The sequence below is a fragment of the Nelusetta ayraudi genome, unplaced genomic scaffold, assembly GCF_046127955.1.
Source record: "Nelusetta ayraudi isolate G7.1 ecotype Tasmania unplaced genomic scaffold, CSIRO-AGI_Nayr_v1 ptg000066l, whole genome shotgun sequence".
Taxonomy (NCBI): domain Eukaryota; kingdom Metazoa; phylum Chordata; class Actinopteri; order Tetraodontiformes; family Monacanthidae; genus Nelusetta; species Nelusetta ayraudi.
Window position 1 is genome coordinate 210,001 of NW_027466116.1, and position 27,917 is coordinate 237,917.

The 27,917-nt window shown below is 46.2% G+C and overlaps 1 protein-coding gene and 1 long non-coding RNA gene across 3 annotated transcripts in view; both read left to right on the top strand.

Moving 5' to 3' along the window:
* The window catches only part of LOC142898464 (uncharacterized), a 7,274-nt gene extending 235 nt beyond the window's left edge, over nucleotides 1–7,039 (top strand). The window contains exons 2-4 of one of the 2 annotated variants that reach the window (XR_012928600.1): nucleotides 515–614; nucleotides 4,742–4,837; nucleotides 5,908–7,039. This is a non-coding gene — a long non-coding RNA (uncharacterized LOC142898464). Of the gene's footprint in view, nucleotides 1–467; nucleotides 615–4,741; nucleotides 4,838–5,907 lie in introns of those variants that run through there. The other variant, XR_012928599.1, reaches the window with a different exon arrangement.
* Nucleotides 7,040–17,799: 10,760 nt separating this feature from the next.
* LOC142898457 (uncharacterized protein C1orf232) lies at nucleotides 17,800–20,576 on the top strand. Its single transcript, XM_076041398.1, has 4 exons — nucleotides 17,800–18,197; nucleotides 19,420–19,500; nucleotides 19,615–19,721; nucleotides 19,861–20,576. The coding sequence occupies exons 1-4, from the start codon at nucleotides 18,117–18,119 to the stop codon at nucleotides 20,237–20,239; spliced, it is 648 nt and encodes a 215-aa protein (XP_075897513.1). The 5' UTR covers nucleotides 17,800–18,116; the 3' UTR covers nucleotides 20,240–20,576.
* The last annotated feature ends 7,341 nt before the right edge of the window (nucleotides 20,577–27,917 follow it).

Consider the following 27,917-nt stretch of genomic DNA (forward strand, 5'->3'; position numbering starts at 1 on the left):
CCCCACCGGGTTTACACATGTATGAAGCACAAAGAGTGCCCTCCCCATCTTCCCCCCCCAAAAACCCAAACAAACGGGGCGGAGTTCACCAAGGCCCATCCAGCCGTGACAGCCAGGACAAATAGGGGGCAACACGACAGCAGCCTCCCAGCGGTTTACAAACAACTCAGATATTATGGATATCGTGAATAAAAAAAGACCTCACGGCGCGAAAGAGCCATGAAGCGCTCGCGCCGCATCAAGGCTGCAATCGAAGCCAGTCACGCTGCTTCGTGTATGTGGCGCGGGGCGGCTGCACACGTGACTCCGCCGCTGCATATGTGTGTTTTCTTTTACACCCGTCCGTGTCAGAGGAAAAAGACAAATTGTCCCAGCTGATACAGGGTCCCCCCCTTCCACGCACCAGCAGCAGCAGAGGGCCTATGTGCCTATAGCTCGTAGACACGCCCATTGTGTACGTGTGGCCACCCCCACTCCCTGCATGCACTTAGCATGTTGCCTGCTTCCTATAAAGCCGGGCTACCGGGGACAAAGTGTTCCATACCGATCTGAACCGAAGGGACCCACACCGTCCTACAACCAGAGGCCGAGCCGAACCCCCCCGTCTGCCGCAGGTGAGAAACCGTGAAGCCTTGAAGGTCCATAGGAAGTGAAGCAGTCTCGGGGAGGCCAGCTGATGTTCAGACAACATTTCAGTGTTCTGCAGTCTGAGCCCGGCTGGTCAAGGTTTGATGAGATCGTTCACAAGTTGAGATTTCTGTCTTTCTGTTTTATTTGGGGGGGGGGGGCAAACTTTTGTTTTGCGTTGATAATTATATAATTATTGATATTTAGGACAAACTCCATCTGTATGTTTCATTGGGGAGCAGCACACAAAAAAGGACAGCTTGGGACGTTATTCATTCTGATAATTTTTTTTTCATTAAATTGCAATTGATGTTTTTTTGTTTTGTTTTTTTAAATTGTGGTCAATGCATTATGAGATTTCTTTCTTTCTTTCTTTCTTTCTTTTTTTCTTTTTTTTAAAAAAATATATCAGCCGTAGCACTACTAGCAGTAGTAGTGCTAATTCAAATGGACAGCACCAAGGCTGTCCATTTGAATTTTTCGTAAGACTTACCTGAATCTTCAAAGTGCACGCCACTAAAGTTTGAGACAAAGTTTTCCTCTGGGTAAACGGGGGGGGGGGGGGGGGGGCTTTTTGCTGCTAGCCTTACTTCTAATAACAAGTTGCAAGTTCAGCATGTTCAGAGTGCCCCCCCCCCCCCCACACACACACCCCTGGTTGCATCTTGGCTCCGCTAGTTAACTGGTCGATCTATTTTTGCTCTGTGGACTGCTTTTCTCTTACTGTATGTCACTTGTACAGTTTGTACCCTGGCACAGAGGCCTAAAGGGACGGGCCGCCAGCAGTGTGTTTGCAGCGATTCACTCACACTGTGTGTAGGAGTGGGTTGAAACAGTGTAGAATTTCCAAGCTTCTGCACAGAAAGTTAAGTTAAGTTAACTTAATGTCATCGCTTGACTGAAAATTCGGAGTGTTTGCCTCCACTGTCCCGTCAGTTTTGCCTTTTGCAAGTCAAAAGTTTGCATTCAGAGTCGACTCAGTCGAGGCCTTCTGGCCACTTTCTTCTCCCTGGTCGGATTAATGAGACGAGAAGCGTTTGCTTGGTTAATTGGGTGTCTGTCTTATCAGTAGGGGGGCTCATATTCCTGCTGATAAGCCTTCGCTGTGGCAGATGTTGCCTGAGGAGGCGTCGTTCTCCCCAGTGCTATTTTTGCTCTCTTTCATTCAGGTTTTAGTCTTTGCATCCTCTTCTTAGGCCCACTCTGCTTGTCGTTGCACTTGGGCTGGATGAATCGCTGTGTGTTGACGCCGACACAATCATTGTTTACGACTGGGATGCTCAGGCATGGCCGCGCAGTGCCCCTGAGGAGTGGAGGAAAGTGCCGAGGGGGGGCGGGGCCAAGAAAGCAGTCCTGCCATTTCATTGGCTGCTAATGGTACACGGTGTTCCCTACTGAAGCTCGGAACCCTGATGCACACAGGCCTCCTTTTCTTTGTTCTCTATGTCAATGTGATGGCCTTTTAAATTTACTGCTTTACCGCTGTTTTGTTTTGTGATCGGAAGGTTTGTTTTTTTTCCTCATCATTTTAAGCATTTCTTCCTGAGAGGAAGGTGCGGCCATTTGTTTGAAATGGCACCGCCTGCGACAACATTGTCAAGTCGGACAGCAGCATTGTGACCACATGTGATGTTAAAACTATGTGGAGACACCCTACCTACCTACCTACCTGGTCTGAGATAAAGCTGAATATTTGTAGGCTGATTCACCCGGAGTCCTGCCCTGGCGGGAACCCAGCAGCCACACCTCGGCCCTGAGTCAGCTGATGAAGCAGCTGTTAGCGCCAGGTGACTTTTGTTTTGTTTGATGTCCTCAGGCTTTCCCGGAGGATCGGAAATGATTCTAATTTAAATTCTTTTTCCAGAATGGTTATCATTTTTATTTTGTTCCCTTTAATTTCCCATTCAAAGGTCTGGTATTCTGCAGCGGTGAAGCAACACTGGTCAAATGACCTTGAATTTTAGTCTTTAGAATCCCTCAATGAATGCACAAAGGGCCTGTCTGTGTCTGTCAGTCATCACAGCGGCTGATACCTGAGCAGGTGTTCGCTGGCAAACGGTGCCTCAACACAGCCAGGGCAACTCCAGCGTTGTTGAATATTGTTGCCAAATGAATACGAAGACGACAGAAAGATGACCTTTAAAATCAAGTCACCGGCAAACAAACTTTCAAACTGCACAACTGACCTGCAACTAAAGGAAACCAGTGAATGTTTTGATGGAGTCTTTCACAGCCCTTTGACCTCCTTCCTGCTGTGCCTCTAGAAACTTCTTTCCAAGTATCCACGGCGAGGTGTCTTCATCGTATTATCAAATGTACTTGACTTCTGACTTTCTTGGAGTCACACACCAGGCCTTTGTCTTAATCCTTTAATCAGGCTGTAAAGACTCTGAACAATGATCTCACTGGCCCTGTAATGTGATTCAGATAATTCCACATTGGCAATAAAGTTGTCAGCTCTTGAATTTTTTTTTCTTTATCGTGACAATTTCTTCAGCCAGATTTTCCTGTTCAACCCATTTAATCTTCCTTTTAATCAAGTTTAATGATTTTAAATATTTAAATATTTAAAAACCAATTTTTGAAATCGCTTTAAGACTCCACCAAAAGTTTATGACTTTGAAAGGATTCCAAGTTTACAAACTCCCAACTTGTACCCAGTTGGCATGTAGTCACAAACCTGAAACACAGAAACCTGGCATAGATTCTTCTTCATCTTCTTCACCACAGATGTTTGTTGTTGGTGTTGCTCCAGTTGTTGCCTCTTACGTAACCTTTGGCTTTGACATGCATGTGGCTTTAAGAGCACCAAGCTGCCATATTTTTTTTTTTTTTTTTTTTTTTTAAATAAGCGTTTGTTATTCTAAATTGACATTATGAGCAAATGATATCCGATGCATCACAAAAGGATTTTTTTTTCTTTTTTTTTTAGGGCGGGGTAAAGCGACCCGCTGAGAGTAATGCGTTCAGACAGTGGTGTTTGTGTGTGTGTGTGTGTGTGTGTGTGTGTGTGGCAGGCGAGCCCGCAGATCTGGTTGGGTAAGAGCTGGGCGGTATATAAAAGGCGGAGTGCAGCGCAGTCGCTCTCTCAGTAGCTGAAGTTCAACACTCTGTCTGGCATCTGTTGTTGGGATTCAGTGTGAGTGGAAGCGAGGGGGTCCCGTCGGTCGGACCCGGGGCTTTTTATTCTTGTTTTTCCACCAGAGAGCCTCCGGAAGGTGAGCTGCTGCAACGTGCTCTTTGACTTTTTACCAGTAGAACCCAACTTCCCTCAGACTGTGAGGGAATGGAAAACCTTCTGATTCCCTTCATGGAGGTGTAACTTCAGCCAGGCTGGCACGTTGTCACTTCCTGTATGTTGTATTTTTATCTTTATCCTTACCTTCGCAGGAGCCACCACAGGTTCCTCACTTCCTCTTGAAAGTCGCCTCCCCAGTTCTTCTGTTCTTAGGATGTCGACCCCAATCACCCTTTAAAAAAAACCCTTCTGTTTCTTTTGGGGTCTCTTTTGGTGGATGCCAACAATTGTACCCCATCGCCGAAACACTAACGACTTGACGTTCTCGATACTTGGACTCTGTCCGTCGGCTACTTTTTGTACCCGCCTCCGTTTGCTTCCTCGATGTTCATCCTCCGTGAAATCGTCCGAAAAATGTCTGAAATCCCTCATTCGTCACTGTGTTTTAAAAGAACGAATGAACAAAATTATTTTTTCTTGGTTTTCTTGTTGCATCAGTTAATGACGCAGCATGAAATGCACGACTCGAGCCTAAAATCACATCTACCTTTGCAGAAGCGCCCTGGGGTTATTTAGGGTTCCCCCCAAAAATAATTTTTATCTTTGAAATAATTCCAGACATGAATAGTTCGACTGTGCATTGCGTCTGCTGGTGCCGTGCCTGCAGGCGGGAGATGTTCTTTCAGGCATCGATCAAATGCCTTTGATTAGCTTTGAGCTAATTTCGACGGTCCGTTGCTCTCACGCCACTGGCAGTTGAACAATGGGAGATATTATACCAAAATGTGAATCGGATGTGTCTAGTTTGTTTTCTTTTTTTCAAATATCGCCATTGGAAAACTGACTCTTGCCATTTTTTTCTCTCTCCATTAACAGGGCCACCCCAGTTCTTCCCTCCCGCCACCACACTTCACATCAGACATGATCATCAGGCTGGGCAGGCTGACACCTGGATACTTCCGTCTCCTTCAGGTAGCTGCCGCTTACTCTCTCTAGGTTTAAAACCCACAGCCAAGCTAAAACGGAGAATATTTTGGTTATTTTTGGTTGTTTTTTTTTCTTTCTGCTTGTCATGCGATAAATCTGCACCCCACAGTGCTCCTCAAGCACCGGAGTAATTCAAGAGTGGCCGTGGTGGTGGGGTGCTAATCTCCGCCGTGTGGTGCACTCTCGTTCCGCTCGTCTGCCTCCGGTCGTCATGATCCGCCCATCAGCACCGATTCTCCATATGCCGCGGTGCCATTGTGTAAAATCTCTGTTCGCATATTTACACTAATTTGGAAACAAAGGCCTCCCCCCGCACGGCCTTCCGCTGGGTGAATAGAGTTACCAGAGCGCAAAAAGTGATTGGCTGTTACATAAGACATGACACATTAGTAAGGACAGCGTTTTGTTTTGTCTTTTATGTTGGGGCTAATTGGATATTTTTGTATCAACCTTTCTTCTATTAAATTCCGCTTTGTTTTTCTTTTTCTTGCTAATTACAAAGTCAGACAGTTGTTTCTTTTTGTCTGAGCACAGTAGATTGAGAATGTTCTTGAAAAGGTATTGCAAAGCGTGAAGACTGTTGGACTCTAATGACCTTGAACGTTCTCCAAACCAGCCGCTCTCTCTGAAAACTGGTCACGATTTGTTCGCCATTTTTCGGAGGAAAAAGATTGCAGCTGAGAGTTTGAGCGGCTGTCTTGCACGGTGACATTCCTCTCTCGTTGCCCGAGGCGCCGAGTGGGTCCAGGAGCAAAGAAAAACTCAATGTTTATGTTAAGCTCAAGCCGTGGGGAAGCTCCTATGTGGACACCCTTTTAGTTACAGCGGCAGGTTTTTGATCCCGGCCGTGTTGGAACATTGTGTTCCTGTGTTTTCAGCCTTTGGAACGTCTCTCAAGGGTTGCGTGAGAACCTTCAGGCTTTACAGGTCCCCGAGTGCCGGTTGTTGACCAAAAACAACCCTGACCTGAATGTGCCATTGTTTCTGCCGACCTCTGACCTGCCCTCTTCTTCTTCTTCTTCTCTCCTGCTCCTTTGTCTGTCGCCCCCTTGCAGAGACAGGTAGCCGGTGAGGTGCAGATGCAGCCTCAGGACCGCGCCATCAACCAGATAGCGATGATGCTGGCCATCATGGGCCTGAGCCTGTCCTACTACAGTGCCAAGCAGATGACGGAGAAGGTCCAGGCCCAGCCGGCGCCCTGAAGAGACGCTGGGGCGCGCTGATTGAGACGAGAGGACGAGCCGGCGAGGAGGGGGAACCAATGGAGCAACATGAGACACTGCTGTCGTCTTCCAGGACCAGACGGCCTGGACCTCTGCCGTCCCACTCACCGTGGGCGGAGGTTCCACGGCTGATCTGAGTTTTTTTTTGTTTTGTCTCCACTTCCTGTTGTCCAGACCTTGATGGGGAAGGGTTTTTTTGTGCGGGAGGGACGGCTCGCTCCGGGGTTTTGGGTAGGACTGGGTTCACGGACTGGTTTGGGTGGCCCTAAGAACCTGCTGTTTCTTTGTCCACTGGGTTTGTCCATTAGTTATTCCATAAGTACATGCTTGCCATCGGCTGTAATGCTGCTCTGAGCCATTCAATCAAACACTCCAGAAAACAAAACAAAAATAACAAAAAAAACAAACTAAGGGATGTGAACAGTTGGGACTTTAAAGGGATGCCAGCCTGGAGGTGAGATGTACTTTGGAATGAAGTGATGGCAAACTTTGGGGGGGAGGGCGTTGAGGTCCCAGATTTCTAGAACGCTGCTCCTTGTAGGCTTTTGGGAGCAGACCAGGGGGCTACATTGACAAGCTGTCAGTAAATATACTTGTGAAATGTCTCCTTCGGGTGCTAAATTTTAGCTGATATTGGCACAAAAGTGCAGATTTAAAAACAAAAGAATAACACTAATGATCTGCAATGGGACTCAAACATTTTCTACTTGCTTCATGTTGTCTGTGAGGTCACTTTTTTCTCTTTTTTTTTTAACAAATCTATGAAGTCCTGTAAATGAGACGTGTTGAGACCCCCACCCACCTCCCTTTTTTTTTTCTGCAGCGTCAACAACAAGTCAATGCAAACAAAATTAACTTATGTGAACGTCGCATGGGTGTGCATACGGTCCTGTTCTTATTGATGAATGAATGTATTACTTTATTTTGTAACAATTGAATAAAAAGCTGTGAATCTTTCCAATGAGATGCAGAGCAGATCTTTTGCTATCGACTCCCGATCTGTCACCGCCTCCTTCAGACGCGGGGGGCAATTTCCTGTATCGGCGGCGTCTCCTGCACGCGATAGGAAGCGTTGCGGCCGCGTCAGGGTTTCTTTTTTTTGTCTTGTCTTTTGCATGCGAGGGTGCCCATGCACACCAGCCAGATTTCATAGTTCCTTTACCCACGATGCAGTTATGTAAGGCTGGCGTGTGACTAAATGCGCAAGGAAGGAAATGCGTGCAATAAGGTTGTCTGAGCCGAGATGGAGATGGAGAGATTGAACGTGTTGGGCCTGTTTAGTAGTTCCAGGCGGACATCTGTTGTGTTGGTTCGAGTCTCAAGCTCAAAGCAAGTGGTTAGCCGAGAGGTTTCACATACTAAGAAAAAAATGTAGGCAAGGCTGGTCCTCTGCTTTACATTTCAGTACTAATCTGGAGCTGGAACTCACAAAATATTCAAAGGGCTTTGTTTTTGTTTTTTTTAAGTAGCATATTTCTTCTGCAACCTTTGCCAACGTGTCCTAATATTTCGGTGGCTTCGACCAGTTTGACCCCCCCGCCCCCCGCTGACCTGCTAAAGTGCGCATGCCTGCTCGCTGGGCTGATGCGATGCCCTGCGACAGGCCCGGGCCTCGTTGGGCGCCACGTGCCCCTCCGCCGCAAGCCCCTCCTCCTCCCTTCCCCTCTGCGCACATCACTGGGCCAAACATCTCTCACATTGCCGCCGCCGTGATGCTGGCCAAGCCAGCCGCCCATTGGCCGAGCGATAATGCGTCACCGAAATCGCCCTGGTTCTGAGCCGCAGATACAAAGGGGGCCGTCTGGCTGGGGCCATCGGTGGGGAATGTGGGTGAGGTTGATCGTTATTATGGCTCAGCAGAAGGGGCCGCCTTTATTCCCTTTATCTCGCTGCTTATCAACACTTTAACCCGTCCCAACGAAATGGCTGGCCCATCGGAGAGAAGGTGCCATAAGTGGCTCCGACCAAGTGGAAGTTCTCCTCGATGGTTCAGTCCAAGTCGTTGCCTCTGGGAGGATTTTTTTTTTTTTTAATTATTCAGGAACTGTTGGAATTTTGGAGTTGCAGGTGTGAGACTGTGAGGTTGATTTTGCACGACAACTTTCTTTCATTTCACTCCTGAGTTCACGTCCCAACCTGACACATGATCACGTGTGTTAAATTATGTATGAAAGACTGAATTTGTTTGGAAGTATTCTTGTGTGAAATATTCTTGGATCATGTGGGGTTCATGTTCATGTCTTTTTTGTTGCACTGTGTTCAATAAAGTTATGTGATCAAATTATTTTTTGGACTAGTTTTTCTTTTATAAAATCGTGTGACTTTTTTTTGAAAAAAGAAAGTCACAAGCAACCCCATTAGAGGCCTGAAACACATGGTTTTACGACACTGTAATGACTGTGTAATAACTGTGTATGAACAGAATAGCAAGTTTATGTACATGAATACAATGGCTGCACACAAAATTCTGCCTAAAATGTTTTGTGTGCAAAGCCAGCTGTTGGTTTTTACTATTATCATCGAGAGCTAAAAGAAAGAATGAACACTTTCCACTATCATTTCATCATTGCAGGTCATCATTTCGAAGACCTGCAGAAATTTAACAGTATCAATAAAAACTCATCTGGCAGTCAGCTTTAATCAATCACACGACCAACTGATTCAAATTAACATCCTTATAAGACCCTCAAGCCATTCAAAAAGCTTTTAATAAACCTGGTTTGGGTTTACAGACCACATCAGGCCACGTCTCGGCATCCCTGGCAGAGTCAGCTCCAGCAAGTCGGCCAGTGCACGTGCACGTGCCCGGACCGGCACATGCGTTGGACGGGGGTTCATTCTGGGGTGGCATCTTTCGGATGAGACACTGTTGTGACTGGAGTGCAGCGAGCAGACGGCAGAGAACACAGAGTCTCTCAGACCTCCACTGGCCTGCGGATCATCACATCAGCAGCTGCATTTTTAACATTTAAGTCATTTTACAAAGCTAATTTTACACTGTAAAGCATTTGATGAAATACATTTCTTGTTTCTGTTTTTTCCTCTATGCACTACACAGTGCGGCCCTCTGTCCAGGTCAGTGATACAGGACACCGTGTGCTGTCTCACTCCCTCTGCCACTCTTTTCCTTTTTAATCTCCCCGAGGCTCCTTTTTCATTAGGATTTACCGAAAGCTGCTTATCTCTGAATTGCTGTTTGTTTTCCTGTTTACTTTTTCCCCACAGGGGTTGTGATATTTTTGCCTTGTGACTGTGGCGTCTGTGATGTCATTGGTTTAAAAATGTCTCTGCAAAGTGGAAGTCTACCGACTGCAGTGTTTCTAAAAAAATAATAATGAACCTTCAATCGAACTGAACGCACATAATGATAATGATAAAGCATAGAACATATAGATACTGACATCAAGAGGATATTATCTTAATATTATAAACAGATAACTTCCCCCCAGTTGTTGTTCAACGTGACCAGTACGGCTGATGTTGGCTAATGTCCAAAATCATTTTGATTTGTCAGGTATCTAAACCAACATCTCATCAGTGCTGCTCTGGCTGCAACACGTTCCCACAATGGACATGTGGGCCGTGATACTGTAAAACCGCAGCCTGAGAATGTTGTTTTAACTCCCTGCATGGTTTTGATAGGCACTTTTCTATTTGCTGAGCTGCAGATTCAGAGCGGCAGAGAGAGTGAGCTGCTGATTTCCTGTCTGTAATAGCTTGGGGAATGCCGCTTTGAATACCAGTGGCTGTGGCACAGATCACTGGTTTCAGACGGCCGACTGTCAGGCAGATGGTGCTTCATACTTTGTATGCTTCGTCTGCTTGCTTATGTTTGTTGCCTACCGGGCGATATTTAGATTTCATAAGGTATTCACACATCCGAACCATTGTTTTTAAAGGGACGGAGCCTTTGGTCCCCTTTTAAAATTCATACTTGTTTCTGTGCAGCATCTATCTATCTATCTATCTATCTATCTATCTATCTATCTATCTATCTATCTATCTATCTGTCTGTCTGTCTGTCTGTCTGTCTGTCTGTCTGTCTCCCACATCTCTGCAGTGCAGGCGACCTCTGTGGCGCTGAGTTTGAAGACATTTGACCCCGAGAGTGTCAGAGGATGGAAGTGGATCACCTTTCGCAGCCGTTTGTCATTGTCAGGCTACGGCACCTGGTTGTTTCCACGTCAGTCCGTCCCCCAAGGTAGAAGTAAACAAGGTCTTATGTCAGTTGGGGCATGTGGCTGTTGAGGAGGGGTTTGAGGTTTCCTCCCCCCTATAAGTCAGTGTTGTTAGTCAAAGTGACCAGTTCATCAATAGTTCCAAAATTCAAAATCCTTTTGATTTGTCTCATGCACGTATCAATCAGGGGAAGGATGCCATTGTGGGTTTGGAAGGTAGCTGGATGAACCCTCTAACACATTCCCATCGACCAAAGAGGTATTTTTTTTTTTAAGCAAAAAGACATCGCTGCCTTTGACGCTGTTCTTTCATTTGTCGTGAAAATGTCAACTGGTTTTCGCTCAACGGTCTCCACGCTGGAGTTCCTGTACTTGTTCCTCAACTTCTCTCCTCTGTGTCAGGTAATACCGGTAAAATGGATGAGTGGAGACCAGAAGTGTTACTGAGAACTTTGCTTTCCCCTTTATTTAATTCGTACATGAGCATCAGACAACGCTGAACTCGACTAGTTTGTCAATTTCGTTTGGTTTCTCCTTCACCAGGTTGAGGAATTTGAACCAATAACGTCACATTCCTGTGCAGGAAAGACAAGTTGCCCCTGGGTTAGGCGCTCACAGAAGACCTTTCGTGGTTGAGGGAGCCGCGGGCTGCTTCAACACACAACACACACACACCTCTGTTTGAGTGCGTTGTCCCTCAAAGTCATGCTTGCATTTCCACAGAATTCCTTTTTAAAGCTGACTCATCCAGAAACATGTTGTACCCTGACAGTAAGGATGACTCAAGTCTTGTTTGCAGCCACACTCACACACACTTCGACCGTGTCACCATGAACCCACCCACTGCTCTATCTGCAGCCCCTGTCCCTATTTTACAACTCCATATAAATCATCCCACGCCTGATAAAGTTACACTTGGACAAGATGCTGCTGCTCCAGATAGCAGCCAATGTTGCTGCTCTGTGGAGAATGTGGCGCTGTCACTGTCTAATCCCCCCCCCCGTGTCATCCCTCCAGCCTCCATCCATCTAATCTTCCTTCTGGCACCAGCAACGCTTTCCATCCTTGGTGCAGCAGGTCTGTAGGGTGGAGGAAGACAGTTGTGGGCAATAATCAGAGATTGTTTTCGGCTTCACAGGTCAAACTATTCAGGTATGCTCACTGCGCATCCATGAATTGGACCCCCAGGGCATTTACTGCCTTGCTAGCAAAGCATGCTAGTAAACCTAGCCTGGGCCGTATCAATATATTGATGTCAGAGCAGGAAAAGAATGTCCGGCAGGACCAGTTGATGCTGTGAAAGGCAGGGATTGGATGCTGCTGTGGTCACTTGACCCTGTTGCATAACAAGAATTATGGCTTTGACATGTAACCCCCCCGACCCTGCCAAGCAGTGCTGTCTCAACACATGACCGTATGAACATGTGAGTGCAAGAGAGTACAAATACATAAATTACAGAGTGACTGAGTGGGTGGTGTGTGGATACCTTTGAAAAAAAAAAACTAAAATGTGCAGACAGGTGGCTGTTTGGTCGGCTTCCTCTGGTTTTCTTTGTCACTGAGGATACTTGGTTAGTTTTTCTTGATAAATAAGTCGAGTGAACAGGAGTCACAAAAGCAACCTGGAGTCGTTTCAGTGAGAACAAAGAGGTTTTTTCCAAAACCTGCGCAGGATCACCTGCAGGCATGAGAGCAGAGCGTCCATACAACCGTCTGTGTCACACTTTGTTTCAAACGGCCGTCAAACGATCTCGATGCACTTTCACGTGGACTCTCTTTAGCTTAACGTCCTTCATTGCTCCGATGGCATGATTGAAGTTCTGACCAGGAATCCAACGTGTCACCGAACCCCTGCATGCCTTCGTGTGTGAGCTCTTCCTGCTTGTTGTGGACCACAGATTCCTGTCGAGCGAAACGGCGAGGCCTGTCGTGGGGGAGAGACAAAAACGCCTGCGGCCGTGCAATAAAAACCTGGTTGGAACCGCCCAGCAGCCGGTTTGAGCAGGTTGGGAAAAGGAGACAAGGGCCAGCAAACACAAACATGCATGGGTTTAAGGAAGGGGGCGTCGAGACTTGGAGGGTTGCCTCCCAAAAAGCGAGCACGCTGGCATCCAGATGTGCGGTCAGTTGCATAACGGGGTACGTCATGCAATAACGTGTAAGGAAAAGACGAAACAAAACAAACTTTTCTGCTGGTTTGACTAAGCTGTCCTCCACTGGTCGGCTGTCGTCCTCCTCCTACAGTTGTCACAGAGCAAATTGGTCACTTCCATCCAGTCCCCTGTAGGAACGCCGGGGACTATTTGCTGAGACAATACTCATTTTGAAAAGACACCCTGTGTGAGAGATGAGCCTCGGTTTGTTTGCGTGTGTGCGTGTCAAAAGACAAGTAGGTAGAAACAAGGAATGTCATCAAAGCACTTGAATAAACTTTGGGATTCTGGAGTTGCATCACAGAGAAAATCAATTAATTACAATTAACATCAAAAAATGTGCTGCGTTGCTCCACATACACACAACGTCTGTCATCTAAAATGGAACCGGAAATCTCTGAAGGTCAAAGTAAAAAGTCTATTAAACTGATCACCTGTTGTGTGAAAACAGAGAATAATGCCAGGAAGGGGAAAAATAGTAAAATATTGTTTGGGTCGTCATGCAAGGGGAGCTGATGTAATTTATTGTGGCTTACACAACGGTTGGCATTTTAGGAAGCGCCAGCCATGAAGCCCACACGAATGCACGGCCTCGTAAAACAGGAGCAGAACTAAGATAAATATGCCTTGTGTGCAACACGTGAGACACCGCGTTGCGCAATGGAGAAAGACACGCAAACATACGTGGTGGCATGCCACATGTCCCTCAAGGGGGTTTGGAGGAATTCCTTGTGCTTTTTATCCCACCAGAGTGTGGAGAAAAACTCCACGATTGAGGCTTTGATTGTATGGGAAGATCACCACAGCAGTTTGCATCAAGTCCTGGGCATCATTCGCCTCAACTAAACACAACGCACGGCTTTAAGAAACAGCAGATAAGACACAAGTCTTGCATTACAAAGTAAGTCAATGGAAAGCAGTGGACGTCCTTTGACAGACAAAAGAAGGTGATAAAAAAAGAGGTGAAGAAGTAAATGTGCCTTTTGCAGGCGGAGTGTTAAACACAGTGATATAGCATGACTCGTTGTCTTTGTGCTGATTATGTGTCATGCCCTACTGAGGTTGAGGTCTTGTGCATTAGATGCAGGTCATCTTTCATGAGCTATTGGCCCAAGTTCCCTCTGTTTCCAACCTACTGCTGCAACGCTGGCTTTCAGCTTCCTGTTTGTTGGACTTTCCACATGTTTGGATGGGGAAAAAAAACAGGTGGTCTCAGAGGACGGAGCCAGCGCCTGGCTGGGGGTGTTTCACTAGCCTGTGGGGGGGGGGGGGGGGGGTATCAGTGCCCTTTGTGACCTCACAAAAGGCTGTTTTACAGAAGCACTTGTTTTAGCACGCGCGCTGTGAAAAGAGGAAGCGAAAGGAGGAGGAGATAGAAAAAGCTGTGCCAACTGGTGAAGGCACAGCTGAGCACAGAGTTCCCAACTTAGGGTTGTAATAGCAAAGATGACGATAAAACAAAAAGCCGCCTGAAATATGTCAGCTGAAAAGTAACTCAGATTACTCTCCGCCTTAGTCCAGTTTATTTTGACACGATCCCACATGTTAAGAAACAAGCTTTGCCCCCCCCACCCTCTCTCTCTCTCACTGACCTGCACAATGACCTTTTCTGTGCAACCAAAAAAATAAATAAATGAAAACAACAGTCTCTACAGTCAGTGGATGTTAAATTTTGAGTGGACTCACCACGGCTTAAAGTGGAGCAAAGTTCACCTGGCTCCACACTAACGCCACTATAGTGTGTTGCCATTCAGCACGCGGTGTACCAGGCTCATCTTTACATGGCTCCAACTTTGCATTCAGCTCTATGTTTGGACGGGGATGCTTTCGCACGTATATCATCTCATAGTTCACAGCTGCACACCGACACACACACCGACACACACACCGACACACACACACACACACACACACACACACACACACACACTGGTGGGATTTCACTGTCCCATCCAAGAAACTGCAGGGGGCGTAACAACAGGCTCCTAAATAGACGCCAGTTAAGCGGACATGAGCAGATGAATGCATGCGTGTGAGTGTATGTGTGTGTGTGTGTGCGTGCACAGGGCTTGGGGAGGGGGAGAAAGGGTCAGGGGGTGGTGGGCACAGGCAGGAAAATGGCATTTGAGGTATTTCGCCCGGCAACACGAAGCCGTTTACGCACCTGCAAATATATCTTGAGAGAAGTGGATTGCAAGCGACCAGTACAGCCATAAAACTCTCCCTGAACCAATATATTGATGATAAAAGTCCCCCACAAATGAGATAAAGACCCAGTTGTAAATTATTGGCCATGATCATGCACATCTTGCTGTGATTTGGGCCAAAACAACAGCAGCATCCTACCAGTTATTAATAGTATGCAGGAGAAATCAAAGGCCGCATGCGTGACTTGGCATTAAATGCGGATTAAGTGCTGATGATTCTCTCTGTTTAACCTCTTCATCACTTTGGTTGCGTAATGTGTCCACAGCATATAGCTGCATCTGGTCAACTGCTCATCCTCTCCATCATCCTCTTCATTCACCTACAGCATGCCGTTGAGTTCTTTGAGTTCTACCTTTAAAAGACCTGAAGAAGATCTCCACTGAACAACACATTTTTTTCGTTTTATACATTTAAATCAAACATTCTGACTGAAATTGAGTCTTGAATCTCTTCTGGCAGTGATCCGGGTCGCCGTCTTGAGAGGGTGATGAGTTTGCGTGTTTGCTTCACGTGACAGCGATCTGTCTTATGACCTTGTGCCAGTCTGCTGTTTTCACACCAAATCACGTGCGCATCGCGCAGACACTGGACTGATGCTTGAGTAGGTCGTGTTCTGTACATTGTGTTCTAAAGCTCACAACGGGGACAGTGTGGCACGGGATTGCATCACAGTCGCCCCCTGATGGCGGAGAGCAACGCGACCCCCAGAATTGAGTTTATTGTCCTGTTGGCTGCTGTTGGAATAGGAAACATCATCTCTGCCGTTTGCAGTTCTTATTTTAATTGATTTCATATAATAAATAAATAAATAAATGACTAAATATAAAGAAAGTCAAAGTTAAATTCTGAGCCACATTGAAATTGAATCCAGCATTTCCTGCGCATTCCAAGATCGTGCAAAGTTAAATAAATAAATAAATAAATAAATACATTTTTACCAATGTGGAAACGATCTGGGTTCTGACCCCATTTCTAGAGTAAAGTACGATGACGTTAACCTTTAAAGAAGAGACAGCTTTATTTTCTGACCGTGTCCATGTAGTTGACTCTTGAGCCCTCTGTTGGTTTCAACCTGAAACTACAGCCTTCGCAACGTTCCTCATTGTTCCAATTACACCTGGAGGCAACTGTCAATCAAAGGTTCCAAGTTATAAATTGGACAAGAAAGATTGTAAAGAAAGTGCTACAAGGTAATTGTTATTTATGGTGATAAAGTATCATTATCCTATTGTTTGTTTTGTTTTTGTTTGTTTAAGATCGTTTTTAAAGTCCAAAGCAAAACCAGCATGGAGTACTGCATGGGTATTGGTCGGTCTTTCTTCCTTACTTCTGGTGCTCATCAGTGTCTGTATCCAAGTCCTAGTTGCTTGTAGGAACTGAGTAGGCCAGAGATTAAAAAGCCTTTATTCAAGCATGGCCAAACAAGTTAAAAACTAGCCGATGCACTGTGGCCTGTGGGCCCTCATCAGGGCTGATGTAAGGTGGCCGTTCATACGCATCTGCCAAACATATAGGAGGAGAGATAACAAGGCTGGTCGGACTTTGAAGACAAACATGACAGAATTCACAAATTTGGACAAAACAAGCGTAGCAATACATAGTGTGCAAGCAAACAACAATGTATGACACTGTGAGTCAACACGTTAGATAGAAGACATCAGGGCAATAAGTCAGGGAGCCAAGGGAGGGCCAAAAAGATGAGATCCCACCTCAGTCAGCCCTGGGTACTGTATGGCTTTCAGAGTGTATCCCCAGAAGGACTCACTTTTTAAACCTGTGTCCTCCCCTTGCTGAACTGGCTACATGCTCTATACCAGAGATCCTCAAGGTACTGCAGCCGCTGCGGTCGTTTTTTAAGTCCTTGGAATTGTTGTTCGACTTTGAACAAGAAAATAGACACGGTGACAACTGACACACGATGTGAATGTAGAGATGCACACGTGATGCACATCGAGCGTATCTGCTGCACATTGTATGACAATAGCAGAAGATTCATCTCATTCATTCAAGTGATTATGGGAATTAATTGGCCGCAGCATGTACTTTTCAATTACACCTACGTATTAAACAATATGCACTGATCACCGGTCACCGGAGAAGCCCCACCCACTGAGCATTCCTCCACCTCGGTGTGAATTCCTGGGCGTGTCCTGAAACACGAGGCGAGCCAGCGAGGCCGCAACTTCTTCAAGTAACCAGCAACCTCGCTGTGTACGTGTGCGCGCGAGCGCACGTCGTGCACGGGGCTGCATTCATAATTCACGCGGCTCGTATTGTTGCGTCCTTCCTGAACGACTTCACGAGTATTCCACTGTGTGGATGGTAATCAGAGGCAGGAAGCAGGAGGAGCCTCAGGATCAAATGTCACCACGTCTACGATCGAGACTGTTATCAATGTCTGCGCCGGATAGAATCCACTCTCTCACGCACACACACACACACACACACACACACACACACACACACACACACACACACACACTCTTCCAATAGGGGGACAGTCACATTAATTATTACGGTATTAAAGGTCATGATCAGAGCCTGCGTCCCAGACGTCCGTGTTGAAGAATGATGAGAAAACCTAGGTGTTTTTTTTTTTTGTTTTTTTTGACTGTTAGCGGATGAAATGTGTATATCATTAGCTGCATAGTGAAACCTGATCCACCATCAAAGCTTTATATGCCATCTCCTCATCTGCACAAACACTCTCTGCTCCTCTCAGGTTTCCCCAGGTTCCCCTCCTCTGCTAGTTTTGCCATTGACATCGACAGGCTAGTGGTGCCAATGAGAGCAACTAGCATGGGTGAGATGGAAAAAACGAATAATAATACTTTAAAAGAAAAGGGTGATTGAATCTATTGAAATGTTTAAATAATAAATGGATTTAATGCACATACGTAATTGCCAAAAAAATTGAATTAAGACTAAAATAGGACTAATAACATCCATTGCAGCAACTTTAATTGGTCAGAACTGTTCAAAACTATGCGTGTGTGTGTGTGTGTGTATCAGGTCTTGCAGGATCCAGTCGACCAACCCCACCTGACAAAAGAGCTCTGGTTCAAGCAGAGAGAACCTTTGAAATATACATGAGGAACCCTACACCTGTTACCAGGTAACCAAGGTAGGGATTCTGAACCGTGACGCTGAATCCATGTGTGTGCGTGTGTGTGTTTGTGTGTTTGCACCTGCGTGGACTCGTGCACAGACAGCAGCAGCCTCCCAGTTTTCTCCCAGTTCTCTGCTGGGACGAAGGCAGCCGTCAACGCCACTGTCCCGACCAGACGCCCGTCAGTCCGACAGTCCGGAGGAAGGAGATGAAACAGTGGGAAAGGTTCCCTGTGCTGCCGCAGAGTCCCTGAGAAGCTCATGCATGGGAGAACGGGTGGAAAGTGTGCCAGCCTAGACTCATCTGACGCCGGAAGTGGAGAATTTGTGCAGGGAAGAAAACGTCTTTCTTCACAGCTCCGGGCCCGAGTGTTGAACATCTGCCCCTGCAAGCATGAACCCGATGTGGAAGATTTACAAGGGCAAAGTGCTGAAGACCTTCAACCCCGAGTATGAGGAGGACATGGCAGAGGAGGTAGAGAACTTTTAAACTTGGTGAGGTTGAGGTCGTTGTTGGGGTTAAAAGTTTATTTGTAGTTCATCAGAAGGTCGGACGACCGTGCGGCCTAAACTGAACCTCCTCCTGTGGGTTTCATCATGCTGCAAATACAAGGCAGCCATCCAGTGCCTTTAATGGTTAAGATGATGTGATTCCTCTGGTTACGGCAACAGAGGTGAAATAAGGTGGCAGATAGAGCTGATAGGCACATATTTCAAATTGAAACATCAAACTTTGACTTAAACTCTATAAAATGGAGTCACCAATACTGTAATGCACATTATCGTAACAAAAAGATTCCATATTTTTTGTCCACTACTGCTCTGGTACAAATTCTATGGATTAGTTAGAGGCCCACAGGTTGATGTGCTTTTAAATTTTATCATGTTTTTCCTTTTTCCTCTTTCCCACCTTTGTAATTCTTCTTTTCTTCTTCTTCTTCTTCTTCTGCAATAAACAACAACAACAACAACACCATTGACAATAATTTAGGTTGTGTAAATGCTTTACATGCAGATTTTCTGACTACTATTACAGAACGAATATGATCTGCTATTGCTTTTATTTTACATGTACATTTAATTCTGTCACTATAACGACTATCTAACGTGATCACAATTCTGCTGGTGGTGGTCATGGCTCCATCACCAGCGATGGAACCTGGTCGTGTGTTAGCGGTTCGGAAACACACGGTGTTGCACTGACCCACATCTGTGCACCGCCAGGAGGAAACCTGATCCCGGACCGGAGCTGAACAAACGGATTAGTTAGCATTCCGCTGAGTGACGGACACACAGGCCAGGACAGATAGTTGGGGATCCTGTGTGTGTGTGTGTGTGTGTGTGTGTGTGTGTGTGTGTGTCAGGATCAGACCGTGGAATCTCTGGCACATCCAGAGAAACAGATGAGGTGATCAAAGGGACATTTTTCCATTGAAAGTGAAGTACGGAGCTTGCTCATTGACGTCCCTTCAGTCAGTCACGGCTGGGACACGCTTCAGTGCATCTGCGACATGGCTAACACTAAATAAATTAATAGTTTAAATAAACAAAAAGAGTTTTTTGTTTCTCCCCCTCACTGTTGCAGTATCCACAGCATCCTCTAGATGGCAGCACAGCTTCCCGCAGATCGTGACTCCACATAAAACGGGGATTAATTTGGCAATTTCTGGCACGTCCACGTTTTCTGCTCTCTGCAGGTCACAGAGGTGGAGAACAATGTGATGAGTCCAGTGCAGGAGGATGAAGGACCCAACGCCGTCTCACAGCTGGCGAGAAAAGTAAACAAACTCTGTCCGCCACCACAGCGTCTCACTCCTTCCAAAAATAAGCATTTCCACACACGGGAGATTTACAAAATGGCTTCCTATATTGACCTTTGACCCCGTGTCCAGATGCAGGGTGCCGGGACCAGAAGCTGGCACAGGCTGTCGGCGCTGTTCAACAAGGACGATGAACACCAGCTTCTGGAGGAGACGGAGGGGCCGCCGGTTGCTGACCAGTGAGTGGACGAATTGATGACTTTCTATTATCATCATTTCCGAAAGTGTTTACGGCTCAAGCGTACTATTCACCAACCGAGCACCTCCTCTTCTCCCCCCTCCTCCTCCTCCTCACAACAACTCTCCCTGCAATGTCAGCCCACTTGCAGCGAAACCAGAGGAGCCTCCACGGCACTCCAAACGCTCGGGGTTCTGGGACGCCTTCGCCACCAACTGGGCCGCCAAGAAGCAGGCGGAGGCTGCGGCGGCAGCGGCAGCAGCAAATGAGGCTGCGGTGGCGGGCGAGGGAGGGGAGCAGGAGGTGGAGGAGGCCGCGGCGGCCGGCGGAGAGGAGGTCCAGGAAGGCCGGATGACGGAGGGCGAGGAGGTCGAGGACGTCGAGGGGGAAGGCGGAGGACAGAGCGGCAACAACAGCTTCTCCAAGTACATCTCGCTGGGGGGCCGCAGCGAGGAGGTGTCGCTCAAGTGGAACTTTGTCACCAGCAAGCTGGCGGAGATGAAGGCCAAGTCAAACTAGCTGGCCGGCCGGCGGTGAGGGAAGTGCAGGGGAGCGCAGACAATGTGTCGGAGGTTTAGGAGGAGGTTTTACACAGGATTTCCTGTAACTATGGAGCTACTGTAAAAGTCCCCTATACTGTACTGTGTTTTTTTGGTGACCAAAGACCTTGCACTGTCTTCTATAAATAGCATTTTAAAGCTTCACCCCCCCAAAAAAAACAAAACAACAATTGCAACTATTATTTATGAGGGTCTTTCCCCCAAGATTTATTTTAGCCATGATGGCCACAACATATTATTTAAACTCAAATATAGAAAGATTGGAAAGTTCATCACATAATTCACCTAACAATTAGCTTAACTTAACACACTTCAATTGATGTAAACACAAAAACTGCAATTTAATGCAGGGAATTAAAATGAAACAAGAGTTTGATATTCAAGGTGCAAAATGAAACAAAATTGACTTGACATGATACCAGTTTTCCAACAAGTGTGCCTCTAGCCACTCAGTGAACTCGAAGACAACTCGAGAAAAGTCCATCCCGGACATCAAAAGACATCCGGCCTTAGTGATGTCAAAAAAGGGCACCAGCGCTGCACCCCTGGCAGTGTGAAGCTCTAACAAAGCTGCAGTGTTAGCAGAACACTAAAATCCAGCATTTCAGCAGCAGGCTGCAAACAGAGGGTTCAATATGCTGTTTCTGTTCTGCTGGGGATCTATGAATTTCCGTGATAAATCATTGAGTGACGGTCCTCCGGCTCCGCTGGACTCCAGGGTGAAAAACAGCTGTGTGAGACTGGAGCACTGGAGGGACTTGTAATATGTAACACACAGCCAGTCGTAGATAAAGAGCTCAGCGTGTTAAAGGTTAAAGCAACAACAGATCTTTCCCCAATATTTCTCCCAAGGGGTTCTTTCAACCTCAGAGGAAAGGTCCTCAGCCCTGTCGACAAGCCTGGTCTAATCTTCAATTCAACATAAACTGGATTAGGAGATTAGAGTCAGCGATAGCCAGATTAGTTGCGGATTATCTCACTTCACCTGTTTGGAGGGCTAGCGATCACACTCGGCTTTGCAAGGCAGTGATTCCAGCAGCGTTTTTAAAAGAGGAGAGAAGGTGAAATGCAGGGTCATATAAAAGTGTAAAATAGAATGTGTGTGTGTGTGTGTGTGTGTGTGTGTGAGTGTGTGTGTGCGTGTGTGGTGAGATGACTTCAGAGGGACTGACATGAATTGGATTGTCGGGGGCAACTGGTGACTTCACACACAGCACCAATGTTGTGATGGTGAAAACAAATTATATATCTTTTTTTTTTTTTCTTGATTTCACCTCTGTATTTGTTTGTTTGTTTGTTTGTTTCAGATTGTGTTTTTTTTTCTGGATTGATATAATAAAAACTACTGCACAAAAAAACCAAAAAACAACCCAAAACCAAAAACACGTATTTGTGCTATTATCACTCTGCAAAACACTGGGAAATAGAAAGTTTCTTGGAAGATGACGTCGAATCTCAGAGGCTTTGGCGGAACCACTTTGTTTCTTCAGCTTCTTTGTATGTAGTTCCTCCGACCAGCAGGGGGCTCCCTTTACCTTGTCACTAGAAAGTGTCGGTCTGCTGTCCGACCTGCCTCAAACCATTATTTTTGGAGCTAAATCAACGTAATCATTTTTTTTTGCTTTTATCGCATTTTAGCGACTAAGTTAAAAAGTAAAATTCAATTTTAGTAATCACTTAAATTTCCCTCTCTGCCCCTTTCGCCCTCCACACCCCACACAATCTCTTTAATTTCCTGTTTTTCTTCACCCACTTCCTCTTCTCCTATGCCATACTTCCTCATATACAACACCATTTCCTGGGCACATTTTCAGATCTTTGTTGAAGTTTCCATATTTTAATTGGCCAACAATACAACCCGAAAGTCCACTTCATGTTGCTTCTGCTTCCCAGTGACGCCCACGTTTCCAGCAGTACATCATGGATCCACACCGGTGAGTGTCAGGAGTGTCAGAACTGAACTATTTCCTGCGCTTTTACACACCCTGGTAAAGTCCAGTTTCAGTAACTGTGGAAAGAAAAAAGATTTCAGCACAACATTTTGACCCTAAAAGTGTCTTTTTCTGGAGGAGCTCTGGGGGTGACAGTAGTAGTAGCTTTTCCATTACTCCTAGAACTGCCTAGATATTGCAATAAAGAAAAACTGGTAATGGAAACACTTAGAAAAACCTCTCAAATATCGCTGAAAAGTTTTCACGCTCTCACAAGGGGTTTTTGTTCAGATGTATTGATATAGAGCTATATTGCAAAAGTGTCACGAAACACTTTTTTTTTTGCATTTTTACGTCACCGTACGGCATCACGTGAGCCGGTCACATAGAGTGAAAATAGCTTGTTATGTTTGGATGGAGGAGGAGAGGAGACAATATATATATATATATGTATATATATATATATATATATATATATATATATATATATATATATATATATATATATATAGCAAACATAATTCTCGTAAAATCTTCAGGGACAAGATTTTATGAGAATTACGCCTTATGCGCTTCACACCATTTGGAATGAACTTTCTTTCGACTGATCAGGTTAAACGACTCAGGTTTTGTCTTTTCCCACTGGGTTGACATCAACGTGGCTGAATTAATCAGCTCTGATGGCATGTTTACTGATGTTCCTGTTGACTTAGGGGATGGAAAGCTATTTGTAAGGCCAAAAAGCTTTTTTTTTTTTTTTTTTTTTTTTTTTCTAATTTCACCCCCACAGGTATTTCCATTTTCTCAGTCTGACCCGATCTAATCCCAGGTCTTTACGAGGGTCTGATTAGCATCACAACCACACCAAAGACTTGCCCATAAAAATCAGATGGTGCCGGGTGGCCACAGGCTGGCCGGACAGAACACAAAACAAAAGAAAGCAAAACAAAAACAGTGTGTATGTCGTGTTGTGAGGCTCAACAAGGCTCCAGAACTGTTCAGTTTTTAATAGGAAACGTCTCAATTTTGTGGATTTTTCTTTTTCGCGCACGCAGAATAAACACATAAAAGTTCCCTCGCAAACATTTAAACAATGCTAACAGTTTCCGCTCTCTGGAATTAAAGAAGTCATTTGGCAGCCAGATGTGGTTCACAGGTTCCACGTAGCAGAAGCCTCGACTCACACAGAGCCTGAAACCCTCACATGTAGTAAGTCTCCATAATATCATAGTGCAGGTTAACAAAACCGTATGCAGGGGTGGAATGTATCCTGGAGAAGAAGGGAGTCAGGTTTGGGTTTTTTGGGTTACCTTTTTGTAAATGTACATTTTTTTTTAGTTTTTTTTTAGACCTTTTTTCCAGACCTTTTTAGACCTTTATTCTTTCGCACTAATTATTTTTGGGGTGCACTGTTCCACTTATTCTACTTGCAAATATAGACCGCCACAGTTACCAATAAAGCTGTGTTGGTTTTAAGTCGGCTTTTTCCCGCTATTCGTCCTCCGTGCGAAGCTGCGAATTTGCCTTTTGAGGAGGGAGAGCAGCGCCCCCACATGGAACTTTATTAACATTGAACATCAAGTCGGAAACTCTGCATGCAATGGACTCATAAAATCACATAAAACCTATTACTGCTTTTGCTTTTTAGTGTTCACACACACACACACACACACACACACACACACTGACCCCAGAATAGTTCACCCTCCATTAATAGTTGTCGTCTCTTTTCCAGCTGGTGTGTGTGTGTCTCCCGGTGGCATTTTGCCATTTGGCTCGCGCTCAGTTGTCGGAGGTGACAACAAAACTCCTCCCCGACCCCCTGTTTGCATTCAAACCACCATGAAGACCTTAAAGAGCTTTCTTTAAAACTGCTCTCTCTCTCTCTCGCCTGCTCCTCCACTCACTGTCATTACGCGGCAACACAGTTCATCTTTGCCGATAAACTGATAAGACTGAGTTTTTAGGTCTTTGGAGATTGGCAAGATGAAGATTTGAGGGTAGAAACCTGAGCGATCCAGCTGCTGCTGTGCAACAGGTCGACGCGATAAGAAAGATGTTGCGGCTCCGACTCGTGTAACGCTGTTTTTGTCCCATGTGTTTTTCTGTTGTTTTTTTTTTTATGTAAAAAGAATTGCATTGCACTTCGGACAGTCTCGATCGAGTGAGCACAAGAAAAGTGTTGTGTTGCCCTTCCAGTAAAATGCTCTGTTTTCAGCCTCCTCGGCCACCGGGAGACATAAATTGTGCGCCCAGAGTAATTGTACTGTAGCAGTGAAATTACAGCATAAGACCTCGAATTTGTTGAGATTTTAGAGAGCCTGCGTTCCGGCCCCCTCCTCCTCGCTGGAGCTCCGGCTTGTTTTGTCTGTGAAAGTCTGACGTCACGAGTCGGTCTGGGAGATTTACAGGTGAAATTACGGCGCAGCAGCGGCTGTCAAAGGCCGACGTTTGACGACTTTCAACCCCACACTTTGTATTTTCTCCCCGCCAGACAGACATGTCTGGCAGCACTCAGGTATGACGACGCTGTGGCCAGCGTGTCATCAGACGCCGTGACTCACACACACACACACACACACGCACGCGCGCGCGCACACACACAAAAGCACACGCGGTGCAGCGGCGCCATCTGGAAACCAACCTGCGGGTGCTAAGATGGACACACAAAAAACGCAGACACAAACACACACACACACACACACACACACAGACACACACACACACACACAGACACTGCTGTCTCTGGCTGGCAGTGCAACAGCCACACCTGCATGAGGCAGCAGGAATGTCGCAAGCAGTCGGAATACAGCACCACCTGGAAAAAGGGAAAGAGAAATAAACTATTTTTGGCTGTACAGCAAGTTTGATTTGAGGACTCTGCAAACAGCGTCTTCGATTTTACTGCTGTCCGTCTTCTGTACTGGTCGACGTCTCCACATCCACTGCGAAAGCAACGAAGAAACCTAAAAAGTCACGTTAGCAAGTTTGTCAGTTGAACTCTTCAGAAATGAGAAAAAACAGAGAGTGTGTTTCATGCTGTCCTGGAAACTGGCCCTTTGTGATGTCACAAAGGTCACCCCTGATCACCACTTCTCTTCTGTTCCGTCTTGCTACACACTGTCACTCTTTCTTAACAAAAGAAAAAAAAAAAAAAAAAAAAAAAACATGGCTAGGATTTGCGGTCGCTTTGCACCAGACGGCACACAGATAGTTTTATCAGCCTCCCCGACGAGCGTGCAGCCCAACACGGCCCACTTTGCTAATCTCTAGTGTTTGCAGCGCGCCTGCAGAGATAGGAGTCGGGGCCAAGGTGCAGCTTGAGTTTCTTGAAGTTTTTTTTGGGGTTAGCGCAACCTCAGTCTCCCAATCCGACGTTGTGCTAATCCGTCCAGCGATTACGAGAAATTTACCAGAAAATAACTGAAGTCTCGCTTCAAACTCGGCGGCGGGATTGTTAATCCCAGAGATGTGAAGAAGACGTCTTGGTCTTGACATGAATACCCTTTTTTTTTTTTAGCATTTTCTTAAATCACAAAACCTTCCCATTGGCGCATAAAGTAACGTTAGCATGCTGCACCCCCTGGCTGTCTACACTAAATTCTTGCTTAGCAAGTTGAGAGTGAAGTGAAATCTCCTCCGCACTGATTTGTAGCTTTTCTTCACCCTCTTCTCGCCGTCCATTTACCATAACAGCGATGATTCATTTCTAAGTGCTAAACTATTTAGCGTTAGCTGGGCTCACGGTCACTTCCTGTGTCTCCTCGTCCTTGTGTGTCTTCGCTTGACGCCCTCGGGACAGCCTGCGACCGGCCTCTGATGATGTTTTATAGAAACTGAAGGCTGACAAATGAGCCAAGTGCGTTTTCACCATCATGAGTTTATCAAGCCACTCAAACTTTCTCAGCCCGCCGAGGGTTTAACTGAGTCGAGCTCTTCAAAGGGCCGCAGCCTCCCTTCTCCCACCTCTTGTTGGTGTTTCTCACGAGACGCTTCATCCTTCTATAATCTAAGGGCTCAATCTAAAGTTTTTGCAGCCCGCTACCCCGCACCCCAGAAAAAGCAAACCTGCCCCTGTTGCCCCCCCCCCACTGCTCCTCGGCAGCGGCGGGATAATCTCCCTGCTGAGCCAGGCCGCCGCCCCCCCGGGCACAGCGCACCCAAAAACCTAAATACACTCACACGCAAACACGCACACACACACACACACACACACACACACACACACACACACACACACACACACACACACACACGTCCCAACACCCGTCATTTATCTCCGTCTCTGAAAAGCCACCACCCGACTCCCAAATGTAGGTCTGCCGGCTGCCTGATGGATTTTTCTGCCTTATTGATGGTCGGGGCTGAAAACGAGAGCGCCAGCGCCATCATCACGGGTCAGTGGCGGCGCCCGCTCCACTCGTGTGTATTTTTACTTGATTCGTGTTAGTTTGTGTCCGTCCATCCAGGCTTATTGTTTCCTGCACAACAGGGCCCACCTACAGAGTGGCCCCTGCGTGGCACGGAGAGCCAAGCTGGCCGAGAACGTGGAGATGTTTCTTAAGTGATAGTTTGTGGTGTTATTTTGGAGTGTGAGGTCGGCCGCCAGTTTACAGCCCCTCGTCAATCACAGCGGCAGGACCGTCGTCTTGTTGATCTGGAACGCCGGCTGCGGACAGTAGAAGCTTGTGTGTGTGTGTGTGTGTGTGTGTGTGTGTGTGTGTGTGTGTGTGTGTGTGTGTGTGTGTGTGTGTGTGTGAGAGATATCTTTAGGTTGCATATCTGTATTGTGTCTTTAGGAATGCTAATCGATTCCTCGGCCCTCTGTTGTTGTCGTGTGTGTGTGTGTGTGTGTGTGTGTGTGTGTGTGTGTGTGTGTGTGTGTGTGTGTGTGTGTGTGTGTGTGTGTGTGTGTGTGCGTGTAAACTGCGGGTCAGGGTCGGGTTACTGTTGCTGCAGCTGTTTGGGGGTTTGTTGCTCTTTGCTTTTCGTGGGCGACCTGCAGCTACAACCTTTAAGCCTAAACACACACGCACGCGCACGCACACACACACACACACACACACACACACACACACACACACACACACACACACACAGTGCTCAGCGTGAGAACTGACTGACTGATTCCAGTGAAAAGGCAGCAGGACGTTCTAACAGAACTGATTAAATAAAAGAAAAGAAAACTAAATTTTCCTTTTTTTTATAAAATTGTTTTAATCTCAGCTATTGTTTAGTCAATTGTTGTGGTGTCTCCCAAACACCAACGATATATATCTGTGACTCCCTGCTCCTAACAGCTCCCAGTGACCTGGGGGTGTTGGAGCCCAGTTCAGGGGGAAACGGTCTCCGCCGTTGCTGTGACATGCACATACGGTGTTTGAGGTGCACAACGGTATTCATTTTTGACATATCCATTTGCTGAAAGTGATGTAAGCAAACAATGAAGAATGCAAGTACCGCTGCCAGGAGCAACCACTCATGTCGTGCTGCGGCATGTAGACCAGAGGACAAATCGACACCAATGCAAATTGTACTGGCTATGATGCAGAACATTTTGGAACAAAAATGTGCAAAAAAAAAAATCCCCAAATTTTTCTGTTAAATTTGAAAACGTTTCAAACTCGAAGTCCACTCCGGGAAAAAGAGGACACCGCTGCTGGGGGTCTTGCACTGCGGATGGACAGACGGACGGACGGTGCACCT